This window comes from Chiloscyllium punctatum, chromosome 10, assembly GCF_047496795.1.
Source record: "Chiloscyllium punctatum isolate Juve2018m chromosome 10, sChiPun1.3, whole genome shotgun sequence".
In the NCBI taxonomy this organism is placed as follows: domain Eukaryota; kingdom Metazoa; phylum Chordata; class Chondrichthyes; order Orectolobiformes; family Hemiscylliidae; genus Chiloscyllium; species Chiloscyllium punctatum.
Window position 1 is genome coordinate 109963755 of NC_092748.1, and position 18138 is coordinate 109981892.

Below are 18138 nucleotides of genomic sequence, written 5' to 3' on the forward strand. Positions count from 1 at the left end.
ATGTTATACCACTTTTTAAGAAAGGCGGGAGAGAGAAAGCAGGAAATTATAGACCAGTTAGTCTGACCTCAGTGGTGGGAAAGATGCTGGAGTCTATTATAAAGAATGAAATTACGGCACATCTGGATAGTAGTAACAGGATATGACAGAGTCAGCATGGATTTATGAAGGGGAAATCATGCTTGACTAATCTTCTTGAATTTTATGAGGATGTAACTCTGAAGATGGACGAGGGAGATCCAGTAGATGTAGTGTACCTGGACTTTCAGAAAGCTTTTGATAAAGTCCCATATAGGAGGTTAGTGAGCAAAATTAGGGTGCATGGTATTGTGGGCAAAGTACTAGATTGGATTGAAAATTGGTTGGCTGACAGGAAACAAAGGGTAGTGATTAACGGCTCCATTTTGGAATGGCAGGCAGTGACCAGTGGGGTACCGCAAGGATCCATGCTGGGACCGCAGCTTTTTACAATATATGTTAATGATATAGGAGATAGTATCAGCAATAACATTAGCAAATTTGCTGATGATACAAAGCTGGGTGGCAGGGTGAAATGTGATGAGGATGTTAGGAGATTACAGGGTGACCTGGACAAGTTAGGTGAGTGGGCAGATGCATGGCAGATGCAGTTTAATGTGGGTAAATGTATGGTTATCCACTTTGGTGGCAAGAACAGGAAGGCAGATTACTACCTCAATGGAATCAATTTAGGTAAAGGGGCAGTACAGAGAGATGTGGGTGTTCTTGGACATCAGTCAATGAAGGCAAGCATGCAGGTACAGCAGGTAGTGAAGAAGGCTAATAGCATGCTGGCCTTCATAGCAAGAGGAATTGAGTATAGAAGCAAAGAGTTGCTTCTGCAGCTATACAGGGCCCTGGTGAGACCATACCTAGAGTACTGTGTGCAGTTCTGGTCTCCAAATTTGAGGAAAGACGTTCTGGCTATTGAGGGAGTGCAGCGTAGGTTCACGAGGTCAATTCCTGGAATGGCGGGATTACCTTACACTGAAAGACTGAAGCGACTGGGCTTGTATACCCTTGAGTTTAGAAGACTGAGAGGGGATCTGATTGAGACATATAAAATTATGAAAGGATTGGACACTTTGGCAGCAGGAAACATGTTTCTGTTGATGGGTGAGTGCCGAACCAGATTACACAGCTTAAAAATAAGGGGTAGACCATTTAGGACAGAGATGAGGAGAAACTTCTTCACCCAGAGAGTGGTGGCTGTGTGGAATGCTCTACCCCAGAGGGCAGTGGAGGCCCAGTCTCTGGATTCATTTATGAAAGAGTTGGATAGAGCTCTCAAAGATAGTGGAATCAAGGGTTACGGAGATAAGGCAGGAAGAGGATACTGATTAGGAATGATCAGCCATGATCATATTGAATGGCGGTGCAGGCTCGAAGGGCTGAATGGCCTACTCCTGCACCTATTGTCTATTGATCAAGTGAATTGGCCGTGCTAAATTGCTCCACAGTGTTAGGTGCATTAGTCAGAGGGAAACGGGTCTGGGTGGGTTACTCTTTGGAGGATTGCTGTGGACTTGTTGGGCCAAAGGGCCTGTGTCCACACTGTGGAGAATCTAATCTAAAAAAAAAGTAATGTAACTACACTTGTACTCCAGATGCCCACGCTAATTATCTGAGGACATGGGGTTTAAGCCCCAAAATAGAAGCTGATTGAATTTAAATTCAGTGAATATAAATTTGGAATTGATGCTATCATTAATTGTCATAAAAATCCTTCATGTTCACTAAGGCCCTTTAGAGAAGGAAATGTGTCGTCCTTACTCGTTCTAGCCTACACGTAACTCCAGACCCACAGCAATGTGGTTAACTCTGAAATGGTCTGGCAATCGGTTCAGTTCAAAGATAATGATTAATGAGCGACAAATGAGGGTCTTGTTAGTGACACCCTCAAAAATGAGAGAATGTATTTTCTACAAGTCCGGTGTCCACTCAGCAAAGGCCAGTACCACCAGCAACACTTACCTCATCAAAGTCAGCAATGATCTCATTCAAAAGTCGCAGGCACTCGACTCCTTCGTTGTTTGCCTCCAACTCAACGTAAAACTCAGAGAAGTTGCTGATGGAGGCGAACATAACAGCAACACATTCACAGGACTGGTAGTACAGCTCATCATTACGTCTTTCACGTGCAAGGAAATGTGCCGCAACGTCTTTTGGCAGGATGTTGTGCAGAAGGCGTCTGTTGTAGGCCTGAAGTTCCTCCATTTCTTCTTTCTCTTCAGTCGCCTGGGCCAGGAAGTGCAAACAGTCATTATTGTGTTGACAATCTCCAACACTTATTTTCAGCTAAAGTCAGGCTTGCAATCTATATACAGTGTGCCAGATCACATTTACTGTGCAGTATCTGACCACATCTCTCAGGTATGATAAATCATTTCTTTTATTTAATAAGGTGATCTTTCTCTGAAACATGAATACACAATGCTGCACATTTGGTTTTAATAATAACATTGAAGTTTAAGAAATTAAGATACACATTGTTCTGCTAAAATGCCCATTCCGTTACTGAAAATTCACTATAACACAATTGACGAATTAGTGCGAACTTTTAAAGCATATAGTGGTTACAACATGATTTCAGCCCCATTTGATGCTGCTACTACACGATTTTCTTATTACATGGGGTTGCATGAGAACATTATACCAGAACCGACTGTAAAATAGAAGAAACCACACTACTTTGAATAAACACAATTTGTAAGATTTTGAGATGCACAGTAAAAGTAAAATCCTCAATCTATCCCAACAGCATCCCTTCACAGTACTCAAACATTAGAGAAAATTCCCTTCTCTATCACTTCTCTAGGTTTGAATTAACTATTGCATTCAATTCCTAGTCTTGAAGGTGTGATAGCCCTTTCTTTTAATATTCACACAACTTAGCTTAGAGTTATAACTAAACACTACCTGGTGTAGAACTTTCAAACTGAACCCTCACACTGAGGTAACCTATTTATAATTTTTCTGAACTAACTCCTTGCTCCAGGAAAACTGTGTTCTTAAATCTAACTTCAATCAGGATGTCTGCAACTGAAATCAAAAGGTTCCTGAGCTTTGGGCACTTCAAACAAGAAAGAAAATAAATCTTGATACTTCTAATTGAAAGCAGGTTAATGCTCTTTACTGTTTGCTCTGTCCGCTTGTAAAATTCTCCCTGTGCAAACAAAATCCCATTCACACTTCAGAAACTTTCTCTCTCATATTAATTTAAAAAAGACTCCAGAAATACTCACAAATTAATCACTAAATACCCTCATTCACACAGACCAAAACCCATATGCCACTAGTTCAAACCCTAAGTTCTAAAATGAACGACAGTAAAATATATATATATATAAATCACACACCTTACATGGCAATACTACGCACTTAAAATCAGTATATTAACACATGATGTGAGAATACTTAAATCCTTAAAAAGAAACAAAATAAAAATAATACACAAACAAAAACAAACGTTGCTGGTAAAGTTCAGCAGGTCTGGCAGCATCTGTGAAGAGAAATCAGAGTTAACGTTTGGAACCACTGACCCTTCTTAGAATTGATGGCAGTTAGAAAATGTCACTTTACAGCAGAAGATAGGGTGGAGGAAGGGTTAAGGAGCAAATGATAGGTGGAGATAGAGCCCAAAGGGAGAGAAGAACAGTTGGACAGAGAAAGGAGTTGATTACAATCTGGCTGGGAGGGTGAATAGCTGTTAGTGGAGACTGTTAGTGGCTAACTGTAGGTAATGGCAGACTACATGATAACAAGGCTTGGGTATGTGGAGTGGGTGATGAGGACATGGGAGTGTTCAGGCCCTAAAGTTATTGAACTTGATATTGAGTCCAGAGGGCTGCAGAGTCCCCAAGCGGAAAATGAGGTGTTGTTCTTCCAGCTTGCACGAAGCTTCACCAAAACACTGCATCAAACCTGAGACAGAGACATTGGTCAGGGAACAGGGTGGTGTGTTGAAGTGGCAGGCAACTGAAGCTCAGGGGTTTTTTTTTGTAGGCAGAATGTAAATGTTCTGCAAAGGAGTCATCCAATCTCTGCTGCGTTTCCCCAATATAGAGGAGACCATATTGTGAGCAAATGTAGTACACTAGATAATGTGAAGTGTAGATAAAATCCTGTTTCCCCTGGAAGGTATGTTTGGTCCCTTGGATGCTGAGGAGGAAGGGAGTAAATGAGCAGGTGTTACACCTTCGATGGTTGCAAGGGAAAGTGCTGTGGGGTTATTGGGGGGTTGTTGGGAGTGAAGGAAGAGTGGACCAGGGTGTCCAGGAGGGAACAGTCCCTGCGGAAAATACACCTGTCTTCATTTTATTCAACCCTGTTAAAACATCCTTATCACTTTATTTTCAAGCTTCAAGTTTCATTATGGGAGTCTAGACTCTACAAAATCTGCAAGGTCTATTTGTTAGTAGAACACAGATATACTACCATGAAATTGAAGCATATTCTGTTTTTAGTTTTAGTTTCTTCAAACATTTCTTGCTGACTCACAGAAAGCCCCCTGAATTTGCAACGAGTTGAAATTAAATTTAAAAATCACACAAAACCAGGTTATAGTCCATCAGGTTTATTTGGAAGCACTAGCTTTCGGAGAGCTGCTCCTTCATCAGGTGGTTCATCAGGATCCTTCGTCAGACCGAGCAGAGGCTATGGTAACCGATGAATGGGCACCGCACAACAATCAACAGACAGGAGAGTTCCATCCCAGTTGGGAAACACTTCAGCGGTCCAGGACATTCGACCTCGAACCTTCGGGTGACTGTCCACACACACACACACACACACAGAGACCCTCTCTCATACACAAGCTCTCTCTCATATGCTCGCATACACACCCCCTCCCCACACTCACATGCACCTTCACAGGCTTATACCCTTTTATACTCACACTCACACACATACACACATTCTCTCACAGACACTAATAACTCCCCGCCCCCAACACACGGTCTGACCATTGTGACACAGACAGTCTCACACAGAGCACCTCACACCTTCAATGCATTATCTGGGTTGACATGACACAGATTGTTAAAGTTCACTTGAGAATGTAACTTTAAAAAAGTTCTGCGATTTACACATGAAAGAAGTGAAACCAACATGTTCCTTCCAAAAGATGAGAGACTTAACAAATAATCCAGGTCTTCTTCAATGTATAATTTCAGTTACATCACACTGTAAAAGTTTGTTATAAATTCTGTGTCTTACGACCTTTTACTCCACAACCACCTGATGAAGGAACAGCGGTCCTTCCAATTAAACCCGTTGAATTATAACCTGGTTTTGTGTGATTTTTAACTTTGTACACCCCAGTCCAACACTGGCATCTCTAAATTTTGCAACTAAATTGAAGAGATTTTTCTAAACAAAAAAAATCCTTTGAATAAATGTACTTCCCATTCTGAACCACTTGGAGGCACTATTGTCCTTGGTTTGAGTCCATCTTTACTATTATTACTTAGCAGTGCTGTACGGACCCTTTCAACACAGTAATGTTCTACTTGTACAGCACGGAAACAGACTCTTCAGTCCAACTTGTCCATGCTGACCAGATATTCTAAATAAATCTAGTCCCATTTGCCAGCATTTGGCCCATATCCCTCCAAATTCTTTCTATTCGTAGACCCATCCAGAATTGTACCAGCCTCCACCACTTCATCTGGCAGCTCACTCCATGCACATCCCCTGCATGAAAACGTTACCCCTTAGGCCCCTTTTAAATCATCCCACCCTCACCTTAATTCTATGTCATCTAGTTTTGGACTACACTACCCTGGTAAAAAGACTTTGGCTATTCACCTGATCCACGTCCCTCATGACTTTATAAACCTCTATAAGGTCACCGGAAAGCAAATCTTAGCAGGACTTATACACTTAATGGTAAGGTCCTGGGGAGTGTTGCTGAACAAAGAGACCTTGGAGTGCAGGTTCATAGCTCCTTGAAAGTGGAGTCGCAGGTAGATAGGATAGTGAAGCAGGCGTTTGGTATGCTTTCCTTTATTGGTCAGAGTATTGAGTACAGGAGTTGGTACGTCATGTTGCGGCTGTACAGAACATTGGTTAAGCCACTGTTGGAATATTGCGTGCAATTCTGGTCTCCTTCCTATTGGAAAGATGTTGTGAAACTTGAAAGGGTTCAGAGAAGATTTACAAGGATGTTGCCAGGGTACGAGGATTTGAGCTTTAGGGAGAGGCTGAACAGGCTGGTGACCTCAGAAAGGTTTGTAAAATCATTAGGGGCATGGAGAGGGTAAATAGACAAAGTCTCTTCCCTGGGGTGGGTGAGTCCAGAACTAGAGGGCACAGGTTTAGGGTGGGAGGGGAAAGATATAAAAGGGACCTAAGGGGCAACTTTTTCACGCAGAGGGTGGTACATGTATGGAATGATCTGCCAGAGGAAGTGGTGGAGACTGGTACAATTGCAACATTAAAAAGGCATTTGGTTCGGTATATGAATAGGAAGGGTTTGGAGGGATATTGGCTGGGTTCTGGCAGTTTGGGATATCTGGTCAGCATGGACGGCTTGGACCAAAGGATCTATTTCCATGCTGTACATCTCTATGACTCTATGACATCCCTCAGCTTCCGACGCTCCAGAGAAAATAGCCACAATCTATTCAGCCTCTCCCTGTAGCTCAAATCCTCTGACTCCGCCAACATCCTTGGAAATTTTTTCTGAACCCTTTCATGTTTATCGTGCTTTCTGGTGGCTCAGCCAGTGCAAAGGTCAAAGAGGAAAACCCAACATATAAGCCTAATGCATTGGCAGAGATAATCTCTAACCCTAATCATAGTCCAAGTCAAATCACCAAACCTAAACACCAAACCTAAACCCCAGACCCAAACTTAACTGCACTCTTGGCTGGAGCTAGATCTGACAGAAGTCCTGGTTCACATCCTAAATGTAGCCTGAGCCTTAATTATTTCCTGATCCTAACCTTCAGAATGATTCTATACAAAACGAACCCAAAAACTAGAGCGAATACTAATCATTGCATTAACTGTAGTTTTGACCCCAAAACCACAGGACTATCCATAACCCTAAAAGTAACCCAGGTTCAGACTGAATCCTACTTGCAATACTAACCTCAGCACTTTTCCTACCCCTATAATAACTGTAACCATAGGCCCCATCATAACTTTAACTCGCGATCTTATCCTAATCCTATCACTAGTTCCGATACCCAGCCCTGACACAAAACGCAATTCTATACATGTCAGTTGTTGCTTCCTGCCTGGAGCCAATGGAAAACAATATAGTTAATGTTTTATATCCATTTTATAACAGATTAGATTAGATTCCTAAAGTGTGGAATCAGGGTCTTCAGCCCAACAAGTCCACACCAACCGTCTGAAGAATAACCCACCCAGACCCATTTCCATCTGACTAATGCATCTAGTACTATGGGCAATTTAGCATAGCCAATTCACCTGACCTGCATATCTTTGGACTATATGGTGGGGGTGGGTCTGATGCAGACACAGGGAGAATGTGCAAACTGCACACAGACAGTCACCTAAGGTGGGAATTGACCCAGGTCGCTGGTGTTGTGAGGCAACAGTGCTAACCACTGAGCCACTGTGCCACCCTAAATTAAGATATCATTTTTCAAAATTATATTGCAAAAGTTTTCAAACATGAAATGACACAACATTAACAAGAAAACATCTTCAACCCAGCACTTTCAGATTCGCCATGATCTCACTGAATGGTGGAGTAGAACTGATAGGCTTTAGTAGCCTACTTTTGCTCCTGTATCTTATGGTTTTATTAATATTTTGGAGCCACTGCTTTAAAATTAGGGTCACAGAACTTATTAAAAGGTCTGCCTGAGCATATGTCTTGGGTGGTTTGATTCTTAAAGATCAAAGAAATGCTTTGGTTATTCCCAGAAAGTCCCAGAAAGGTATTGTATGGGGTGTGACCCTTGGATAAGGACAGTCATTGGAACAGGGTTTACTACTGATGGTAGAAACTCGCTAAAAACTGAGGAACATGCCTAAAAATGGTAATTTTAAATTAAACCTTGGTGAAGCGGCAATACAAAACCCATTGGAAGCCGGGATCAGCAGTGGACTGTTTTCCAGAACGATTGCATGGAGAGGGCAATATGTATAAAAAGGAAATGGTTCTCTCTGCGGGTTAACGTGTGAGTTGCCTACAAAGGGAAAATAGTGTCTTGCCAATAGTCATCGTGGTCATTTATTACAGTAAAAGTTTTAAAATCGTGACATGCCATTCGTTGAGCTCTTAACCAGAAGTTCAAATTTCTTGTTAAATATTACCAGTCTATCTGGTGGAGGTCATAATAAAGTCAAAGCTCTAACTCTTCCTTATTACTGCACTGGAATATCATAAATAATTACATGTTCAAATCTCCAAAGTGGGATTTGAGCCACTCATTGGGATTCATTGAGATAAACGTACAGCCACTTGCAACACACTACAAAGCTAACTTATTCATTTCAGTTATACCATTTCCTTTTTATTATAAATTTTGCCTCCTTTCAACATCACCACATAAATCTTTAGAAACATTTGTAAGAACCACTGTGGTCCTCTGTTACCTTTCTCACTTGTCAATGCACGAACGTATAGTGTCATTTGGACCTTGCACCATTGTTGAACTGACTGAGGATGTCATGTTATTGTTTTGAAATTGGAGTCACTGGCAAAAACACTTCCCCACTTTCCCCCAACCCATGAATGGCACTGAAGCTAATGTTATCCTTCATGCGCTGAATGAGATCAACTCGCACCTGCACAGATTAGGAAACTTGCTGGTGTGAATAGCTCATCAAGCACCAGTTCAGAAGGTGAAAAATCATTTCATATCGACAAGCGACTTTTCAACCTGTTGGTCAATGACTCATGAGTTAATCATGTAGAGAGTTACAGACTCTCTACAAAGTGTTGAAGAAAACTTGGCAGCAGAATAATGGTTGTGGCTGACTTCCTACCTGCAGTTTCCAGAGGAAATCCAACCTGGCAGTTGATTCGACCTGCTGAGCATGTAGATAGAGTGCCAGAACAAACACCGTGATTACAATAGGAGTCATGATCTTCAAGGCGACCTTCGAGAACTTCAGGGAGCTGTTACAAGGAAGGAAATAATACGAGCTAACAGCTGTAACCGAAGGAATTCTTTGCTGAGTTCTCACATTATAGCCAAAAAAAAAGTGATTGGGACATGCACGAGCAAGTTAAAAGCTGAGCAACTCAAGCGAGTTCTGTGCTTAACAATCAAGCTTCAATTTGTTTCTAATGCTCTTTTCTCACATCTCCATGCTCCAAGTCACACTGGCTCTGTGTCTGAGTTAGATGACTTTCAAACTTTATATACTAACGTTTTTAGACAATTTAAACCATTGTCACATTATTTTAACACTTTTATCTTCTCTGTATGATATAAAATATAAATACATTTTTGTTATTGTCTTAGCTTGCTGACACTACCTGCGTGTTCTTGCTCTTCACAGGGGATAGGTGTACCTTGTATGCATCCAGGGATGAGTGTGGTGCTGGAAAAACGTAGCAGGTAGGCAGCACCCGAAGAGCCAGAGAATCAATGTTTCGGGCAAGAGCCCTTCAGCAGGAATTTCTGAAACGTCGACGCTCCTGCTCCTCGGGTGCTGCCTGCCCTGCGGTGCTTTTCCAGCACCACACTCACAACGCTGAACTTCAGCATCTGCAGTCCTCACTTTCTCCCATTGTATGCATCCAGTCTAACCTCGTGCAATAACAAATTTCCCGTGAATACAATGATAAGTCCAGTCCTGAATCCTCCAGAGACTGGACCCCCTAATTTCTCAGTTTGTCTCCACCACAACATACTCGAACAGAAAACGCTACAAGTAGAATTGGCATTTCTCTACATCTGGGTCCCATGTGTGTGAGTTTTGGTGGCTGCATTGGTATGACACTTCCCTTCTTTCTTTTGCTCCTGAAAAGAAATTGTAATCCTATTAATGCCTGGATTAGAAAGAGTATTTTCAGGGACTAGATTCAAACACATCACCCAAGCTGGAGAAGGAGGTCTGGACAAATGGAACACAACATTCCAATTTTGCATTTGTATTCTGTTTCTGTGCTGTCAATTCAATGTAATCCAATGATTCCCCCAATACCAGAGAACAAATACCAAGTGCTTTAAAGGTGCTGGCCTTTAATTTTCACATTATTGATTTTTTTTGCACGCATTGCAAAAAATTAATTTTATTTATCATTAGATCATACCAGGAAATTGAAGAAATAAATAACTATTGACTTCAAAGCAGTGAAGTGAGGAAATGAATCTTGCTGCTGACATACATGAGCAAACTTTAACTGTAAAACCATGTTCATGTAACCCTTTCAGACCCTGTGCAAGAAGTAAATTGATTTTCATTCTGGGTTCAAAACATAGATTCCAAGTGAAAGGATGGCTTGAATTTAATGCACATAACCTTTCTCCCAGAGACAGGGGATCTTGTGGTTGGTCAGAGGGTATGGGTGGAGATTAGCTGCCTCCTCCAATCAAGTACAGGGTAGAAAACTTTCAACTGGCCTTCCCACCTGGGGGCTAATTGAATTCCTAAATGGCAATTAAAGGGGCTCATCCTGACTCTAGCAAAAACCTCCAGCAAGACGTGAGGCTCGTCATCTGAAAAGATTAGATTCCCTACTGTATGGAAACAGGCCCTTCGGCCCAGACAGTCCACACCAACCCTCTGAAGAGCAACCCAACCCAGACCCATTTCCCTCTGACTAATGCACCTAACACTATGGACAATTTAGCATGGCCAATTCACCTGACCTGCACATCTTTGGACTGTGGGAGGAAATCAGAGCAAACCCACGCAGACACGGGGAGAATGTGCAAACTCCACACAGACAGTCACCTGAGGCTGGAATTGAACCTGGGGCCCTGGTGCTGTGAGGCAGCAGTGCTAACCACGGAGCCACTGCATAACAAACTTCAAATTCCACCATCCACTCTGGTGGGATTCAAATGCAGGTCCCCAGAGAATTAGCTGAGTTTCTAGATTAAAAGGCTGGTGATAATATCAATAGGCCATCACCTCATTTGTTTGCAGTCTTTTGGGATTGGGTTGGTGGTATGGAGGGGTTCCTCTCCCTCATGTATTCTGTGCCTGATTGAGGGACCCAGCATTGAGAAATGAGGACCTAGTGAAAATCCAGACCGTGACGCTCACTAGCAACTCACCTCCCCACCCATTGTCACTGCAGTCTCACCACACTTACTCCACTTAACTTCCAGGAATCCCATCCCACCTCACATCCCTGATTCCAGTCTTCTGCTTGGCACCCGATGCAATACCAGCAGTGGCCACTACTCCAAGAGGCACTGCAGAGCTGCTGGCCTCTGACTGTGAGCAAGGACTTGGGAAAAGGGCAGCAGAGTAACAGCGGGTTTGAAAGTCATTTAAAAAAAAGCACGGATTGTAAAAGGCCTAGCATTTCTGAACCACCCAGACTCAAACCTACATAACACAGAGCTCAGGTTTTGGATTGAAACTGGATCTTGAGCAGGAAGGCAAGTCCAAGAGGGTGAAATGCAGTCAGTGATGTGGGGGGGGAAGTCCACAACTCAGAGGCTGGGGAGAAACCAATCGAGTTGTACAGGAACTGATGTTAAAACTAATCTCATAATGCTCAATAAAATTTCAGGCCTCATTAACAAAGAAAAACCAAGTTAAGTGGGACAAGTTTAAAGAAGATCTACTTTATAATAAATGTGTCATAATCAGGAGAATACTCACCAAGTCCATGTTCCGTTGATGGGGCTACTGGAGAGGAAAAGAAAGAATCAGTCAGCAACAATTTACTAAAAAACATTAAAAATTACTCCAAAATTATTCGAAGTATTCTGGTGGGTCAGGATGGAAACTTTCCAAGAAATGTGTATAAAGAATGGGTTTATAATCACATCACATTTGGAGCACTGAGACGATCTTCCTGTGAGTCAGAGATCTGTTTTCTGAAATTTACTCTTCCATGAAATGTGGACATCTTTGCCGCCTATCACGAGCTGTCCTTGAACTGTGTGGCTTACACAGATTGGTTCTGAGGACAGTCATGAGTCAACCACATTACTCTAAGTCTGGAGTCATGTGGAGGCCAGACTGGGTGAGTATGGCAGAGTTTGTTTTCAGAATGGCTTCAGTGAACAATATAATTACCGTATATACTCGTGCATAGGTCAATCCTATGTATAAATGGGCCCCTTATTTTTGGCCAAGATATCTTGTATTTTCCATTTATCTCGTGTATAAATTGACCCTAATTCTTCACAGTTACAGATCAACACTTATAAGTCAGTGTGCCTGCCCACTGCATTCCTCTCCAGCTTTCCAGTCTGTTGGTCATATCGCTCCATTCCGGGTCTTCCAGTCCACCAACAGTCATGCTCCACTCAAGGTTGTCAGAATTACTGTAATGGTATGATAGCACAGGGCGACCGCCATATCCATGGAATTGGTTTCAGTTACCCACGGTTTACCACAGCCTGAACATATAACAGGGAATGTTCCAGATCCAGGGACCGGGAGCTGCCAGGATGGTAAATTTCCCATTTTATCTATTCTGTTGATAAATATTCATCCCCTCGAAAACATTACCTCATATATAAGTCAATTAAGATTTTTTAAAAGTCTTCAAAATTCGATCTATACATGTGTATATACGGTATCAGTGATCATTGTCGCCATCACTCCTTTTGTATTCCAAATTCATTATCTAAATTTAAATAACACCAATTTAAATAACCTACCAGGCAGCATCATGGCTCAGTGGTTAGGATAGCTACCCCCATATTGCCAGGAACCTGGGTTCAATCTCAATCTTGGGCGACTGTGTGAAGATTGCATACTCTTCCTGTGCCTACATGGGTTTCGGCCGGATGTTCTGGCTTTATCACACAATCCGAAGAAGTGTAAGTTAGGTGGATTGACCATGATAAATTGTCCGTAATGTCCAGGAATGCATTGGCTAGGTAAGTCAGCCATGGTAAGTGCAGGGATAGGGTAAGGGCCTCAGGGTGTAATGCTTTTTGGAGGGTCAGTGCATACTCAATGGGCGCATGGCCTCTTTCCAAACTAGGGACTCTATGCTGAGGTGGGATTTGAACTCAGGTCCCCAGAGCCTCAGAGTAAAGCCTCTTGGTTACTAGTCCAGTGACATGGTCACAATGTCAACAAATCTTTGTTTGCAAATTGGCTGCTGTGTTTTCTGCACTAACACGGTGACTACACTTTAAGATTATTTCATTAATCGTTTCTCAATGAAATACAAATGCAAGTTTTTTTTAATAACAGATGGTCTCTATTGCTCAAAGGAAAGTCACAACCCCCTGCATGATTCCTTGAGGACACCCTTATTCTGAAAAATCCCAGCTGATTTTCCTCAGTGAGGATTGACCTGCCTCCTGCTGGAGAGTTCCAGAATATTCCTGTGTTTATTTTCCTCATACGACTGTGGGTGGTACAGAATGCTCCAATATAGCTATGGGATGTGTGGAGGGGGTGGAAGAGAGGAGGCGAAAGATCTCTGCTCATAAGTATCTGTTCATCAGCAAGTCTGAAGCAACAGCACGGGGACAGACACAAATAATTGTACCACTCTGTCCCTTGACAACTGTCAATGAATTATGAAGTAAATTCAGGTCAACAAATTTCACATTTACATTTCAATCCAGAGACCCATTATGATTCTGCTCATTAATCAGCCACAGTTTTCGCATTCCCTTCTGTTGCATTAATATTTCACTGCATCAAGCAGTCATTTCACAGCTTCATGATACCCAGCAAGCAATAGTAGGATGTAAAATCAATTGGAAAACGCATGTGTTCGTGTTCAGATGTTAATGAGGATTTCAGTAAAATGGGCAAATTAAATATTTGAGTTAGGACAAATGCACTGCTTGGAATAACCATAGCTCACAGTCATTTAAGCACAACAGAATCATAATCTACTTTGTCCTTTTTTGATTATAATTGATTCCAACATTAAAAATCTCCTGTAACATTTCTAAATGTTGAATTTAAAGAGAAGGGAGCATCATCAAGCTTCTGCTTGTGAGCCAGAGACACTGGGAGATACCACAGCACAGTGCTGAAGAGATGGCATTGAACTTTATCCATTTACCAGCCAGCTTTTATCATGCAATTTTGCAACACTGAATGGAAGTCAAATCAAAATATTTTCTTCGTGATGGGAAACAAAAAACTGTAAAAGCAGAAAGGAATTTTCAGGGACCATGTGCGTATATCACTAAAAACTAGTGTAATTTGTAAATAATTCCTAAGAATCTATACCGAGGTAGCTTTCTATCTAAGATGGCACCGTAAGTGACAATTTTGTAAAATTTTCACTGCATTCATGTGAGTACATGCAACAATAAATCTAATGCTAATTTTAATTCTAAAAGAAAGACATTTCAAAGCATTTTATAGCCAATGGAATACTTCTAGAAGTCACCTACCTTTGTAATGTAGAATACACAGTTACTAATTAGCTCCCACGAACAACAATGTAATAATTACGGGATATTTTTGTTGTGATATTGATTAAGGGATAAATATTAACCAGTAAACCTGAGACAGCTCCCCTGCACTTCAAAATATTGACTTAGGATCTTTTACATTTTCCCAAGTAGGTAGCTTTAAGCTTTACCTGAAGGACAGCACCTCAGACAATGCAGTGTTCTCTCAGTACTGAAGTGTACTGCAATATCAATCCCGAATTTTGTGCATAAAACTTGAAATGGGACTTGAATGTTGGTCATTATGTCAATGGAACTTGTGTGCAAAAGTATGGTTCTCTTTCACACCTCCTTGGACAGAATCCATCTGGGGGTCAGCGGAAATAAACACTGATTCTGGGTCAGGGGATGGTGGGATCAAGTTTTCAACTCCAGGACATAAACAGGAACTTTACGCTGACACTCCCAGTGCATTAGTGTGGGAGTGCTGTGCTGTCACATTTGTCACTTCTCAAATGAAATGTTAAAATGAGGCCCTTTCTCTGATGGAGAGTCAAATATGTGCAGGTTTAAATGGATTGGCCATGTCAAATTGTTCATAGTGGTCAGGGATGTATAGATTAGGTGGACAAAGTTAAAATCACACAACACCAGGTTATAGTCCACCAGGTTTATTTGGAAGCACTCGCTTTCGGAGCGCTGGTCCTTCATCAGGTGGTTGTGGAAAATAAGATTGTAAGATACAGAATTTATAGCAAAAGTTTACGGTGTGATGTAACTGAAATTATACAGTGAAAAAGACCTGGATTGTTTATTAAGTCTCTCATCTTTGAGAGTGACCATGTTGGTTTCAGTTCTCTGCGTTATAGTCTTATTCTCCACAACCACCTGATGAAGGAGCAGCGCTCCGAAAGCTAGTGCTTCCAAATAAACCTGTTGGACTAGTACCTGGTATTGTGTAATTTTTAACTTTGTACACCCCAGTCCAACACCGGCGACAGGGTAAGAAGGTGAATCCAGGTGGGATGCTCTTCGGAAGGTCGGTGTGGACCCGATGGGCTGATCGGCCTCCTTATACACTGTAGGATTCCATGATATATACCATTGTGTAAGTGAACACCATAAGACCTACTGAGAGTGAGAAAAGTATCCTAAATTAAGGACAAGCTTGGGATGCAATGGATTCAGAGCAGAAGGCAGAGGCATAGTGGCAATGTCACAGAATCAAGTGTTATAGTGCAGCAGGAGGTCATTCAACCTTTCACGCCTGCACCTGTTCATAAAAAAGACCATCATTACCTAGGGCCAATCTCCTGAATTTATGCCCATACTCTTGCACATTATTTTATCAAAGTAACAATCTCTTGAATGCCTCTACCACACTTCCAGGCAGAACACTCCATATCCTAACTACTCTCTTTTGGAAAAGGTTTTTCCTCACTTCACCCTTCTTTCAATTGCAGATTTCTTTAAATCTACATCCTCTTTTTCTTGTACTTTTATGAGTGTGAACACTCTATTCAGCCCACTCATGATTTTGAAAAGCTCTATCAGATCTCCTCTGAGTCTTCTTCTTTACAAGGAGAACTGTCCCAATGTCTTTACCTTATCCTCATAACTATCAATGGACTAATAACCCAGACCTTTAAGTGAATATTTTCTTGAATTCCAACATGGGAGATGGTGAAATTTGAATTAAGTAAGGTAAATTATTGGAATGCAAGTTAAAAAGCTAGCCTGATAGTGACCATGTAACCTCTGTTAAAAATATATGGATCACTAATATCGTATAAGGGAGGACATCTGCCATCCTTACCTTGTCTGGCCTACATGTGTCTCCAGACTCACATGAAATCTGGTTGACCCTTACCAATTAGGGATCTGTGATACATGCTGGCCTAGCCAGTGATGCCCACATCCCATGAATGAATCGAGAAATCCTCATTGACATTTAAACATTAGCACATGCATTTTCCAATTGATTTTACATCCTAATATTGCTTGCAGGGTATCACAAAGCTATGGAATGAGCAATCTAGTGGAACATTGCAGGACAGACACCCAAAAGAAATGCCTAATGTAGCTACAGTGGGATAAAATCCATGAAGGACCAAGCACAAAGACCTGATTCTACAGGAGTAATATAATAGACACAGCTGCTGTGGTACAAGGCATGGTCACAGGAGTTGAAACCTTGATCGATATTTACTCCTCAACATTAATCACTAAAATTAATGATGTGATCATTAATTTCACTGCTGTCATGTTCAAATTTATGCAGCTTGCTACATGTTAAAATTTATGCAGCAATTTCCCTCTTTACAAGAGTAATTGTGTTTCATAAGAGCATTTCATTGGTAAATGTTGTTCTATAAGTGCAAAAGACACTGTATAAATGCGAACTGCTTTCTTTTCATTCGTTCATGGTATATGGGCATTGATGTCTGGGCCAACATTTATCACCCACCATTTAAGGTGGTGCTGAGCTGCCGCCTTGAACTGCTGCAGTCCATGAAATGTAAACACAGCCACAATGTTGTTCTGAAGGGAGTTCCAGGATTTCAATCCATCTTATTTAGAAATTTCGACCTGCCTTTGAAATCTCATTGTCTTGAACTTGGGACATTGCTAATGGACAAGGTGTTTTCAGAGGTATGCTTGACTTTCGATCTTTTGGGAGTGTATGGCACTGTTTGGTTAAGAGAGACAGCTGGCGAGGATGATTTAAGAATTGTTTGCTCTTTACCTGATAGTTTCAGAGTCCTTGATATCTATCGGAGAGCAGGAGAGGCCTTGGTTTTAACAAGTATGTGGAGAAGATGACTCAGTCTGGGAAGAATCCACCCACTTAGTGAGAAAACTGTAAGGAAGCTACAAATAATGCTGGCCACACGCAGCAGGTTTATTGGTATGTGTCAACAGTAAGTATTGACACCTGCCAAATTAAACTGTCTTCACTCATTCGTAATGCTGACACCTCTGCATTTTCAGTGTCTGTTGCTTGCATGTTAAGTTTATAATTTTCTTTGAGAATATAAGAAACCATCTAGCTCTCAGGAGTAAAAAATAAAACCGATGGGTTTGCAATTACTCATTGATTCTCCAGTTACTTTTGTATTGTTATTGCAGCATATTTGTTGACATGCTGACTCACTCTTCATCCATATCTTTGTCATATTTTAAACCCTCTGGTTGTGGGGAGGGGAAGATGGACTCTGAAGTTCATCAAAGAAACATATGGTAAACAACCTGGATGAGTGGGGTCCCAAGAGCACTCAAGAAACTCAAGAACGTGCAGGACAAAGTTGTCTGCTGGATTGGAATCCTAAATGCCCCACCAGAAGTCCCTACACCACCAATAACTCAGTAGCAGCAGTGTGTACCATCTACAAGATGCACTACAGCAACTCACTAAAATTCCTTCAAGAGCACCTTCCAAACCTAAGACTTCTACCACCTGGAAGGGCAAGGGCAGCAGGTATGTGGGAGCACTACCAACTGTAGGTTCTTCTCAAAGCCATTCACCATCTTGAGTTAGAACACAGGATGTAGATGTCACCCAGCATTTATTGCCCATCCCTATTGCCCTCGAGAAGGTGGTGGGGAGCTTTCTCCTTGAAACACTGCA

The 18138-nt window shown here is 41.6% G+C and overlaps 1 protein-coding gene across 4 annotated transcripts in view; it reads right to left on the reverse strand.

Moving 5' to 3' along the window:
• Positions 1–18138, reverse strand: part of adcy5 (adenylate cyclase 5) — a 429739-nt gene that overhangs the window by 9979 nt on the left and 401622 nt on the right. For all 4 annotated transcript variants that reach the window (XM_072579926.1, XM_072579927.1, XM_072579925.1 and 1 more), the window contains 3 exons: positions 11791–11817; positions 8989–9121; positions 1993–2256 (listed from right to left, as the gene is read on the reverse strand). In XM_072579926.1, the coding sequence (XP_072436027.1) occupies positions 1993–2256; positions 8989–9121; positions 11791–11817 (424 nt within the window). The remainder of the gene's footprint in view (positions 1–1992; positions 2257–8988; positions 9122–11790; positions 11818–18138) is intronic.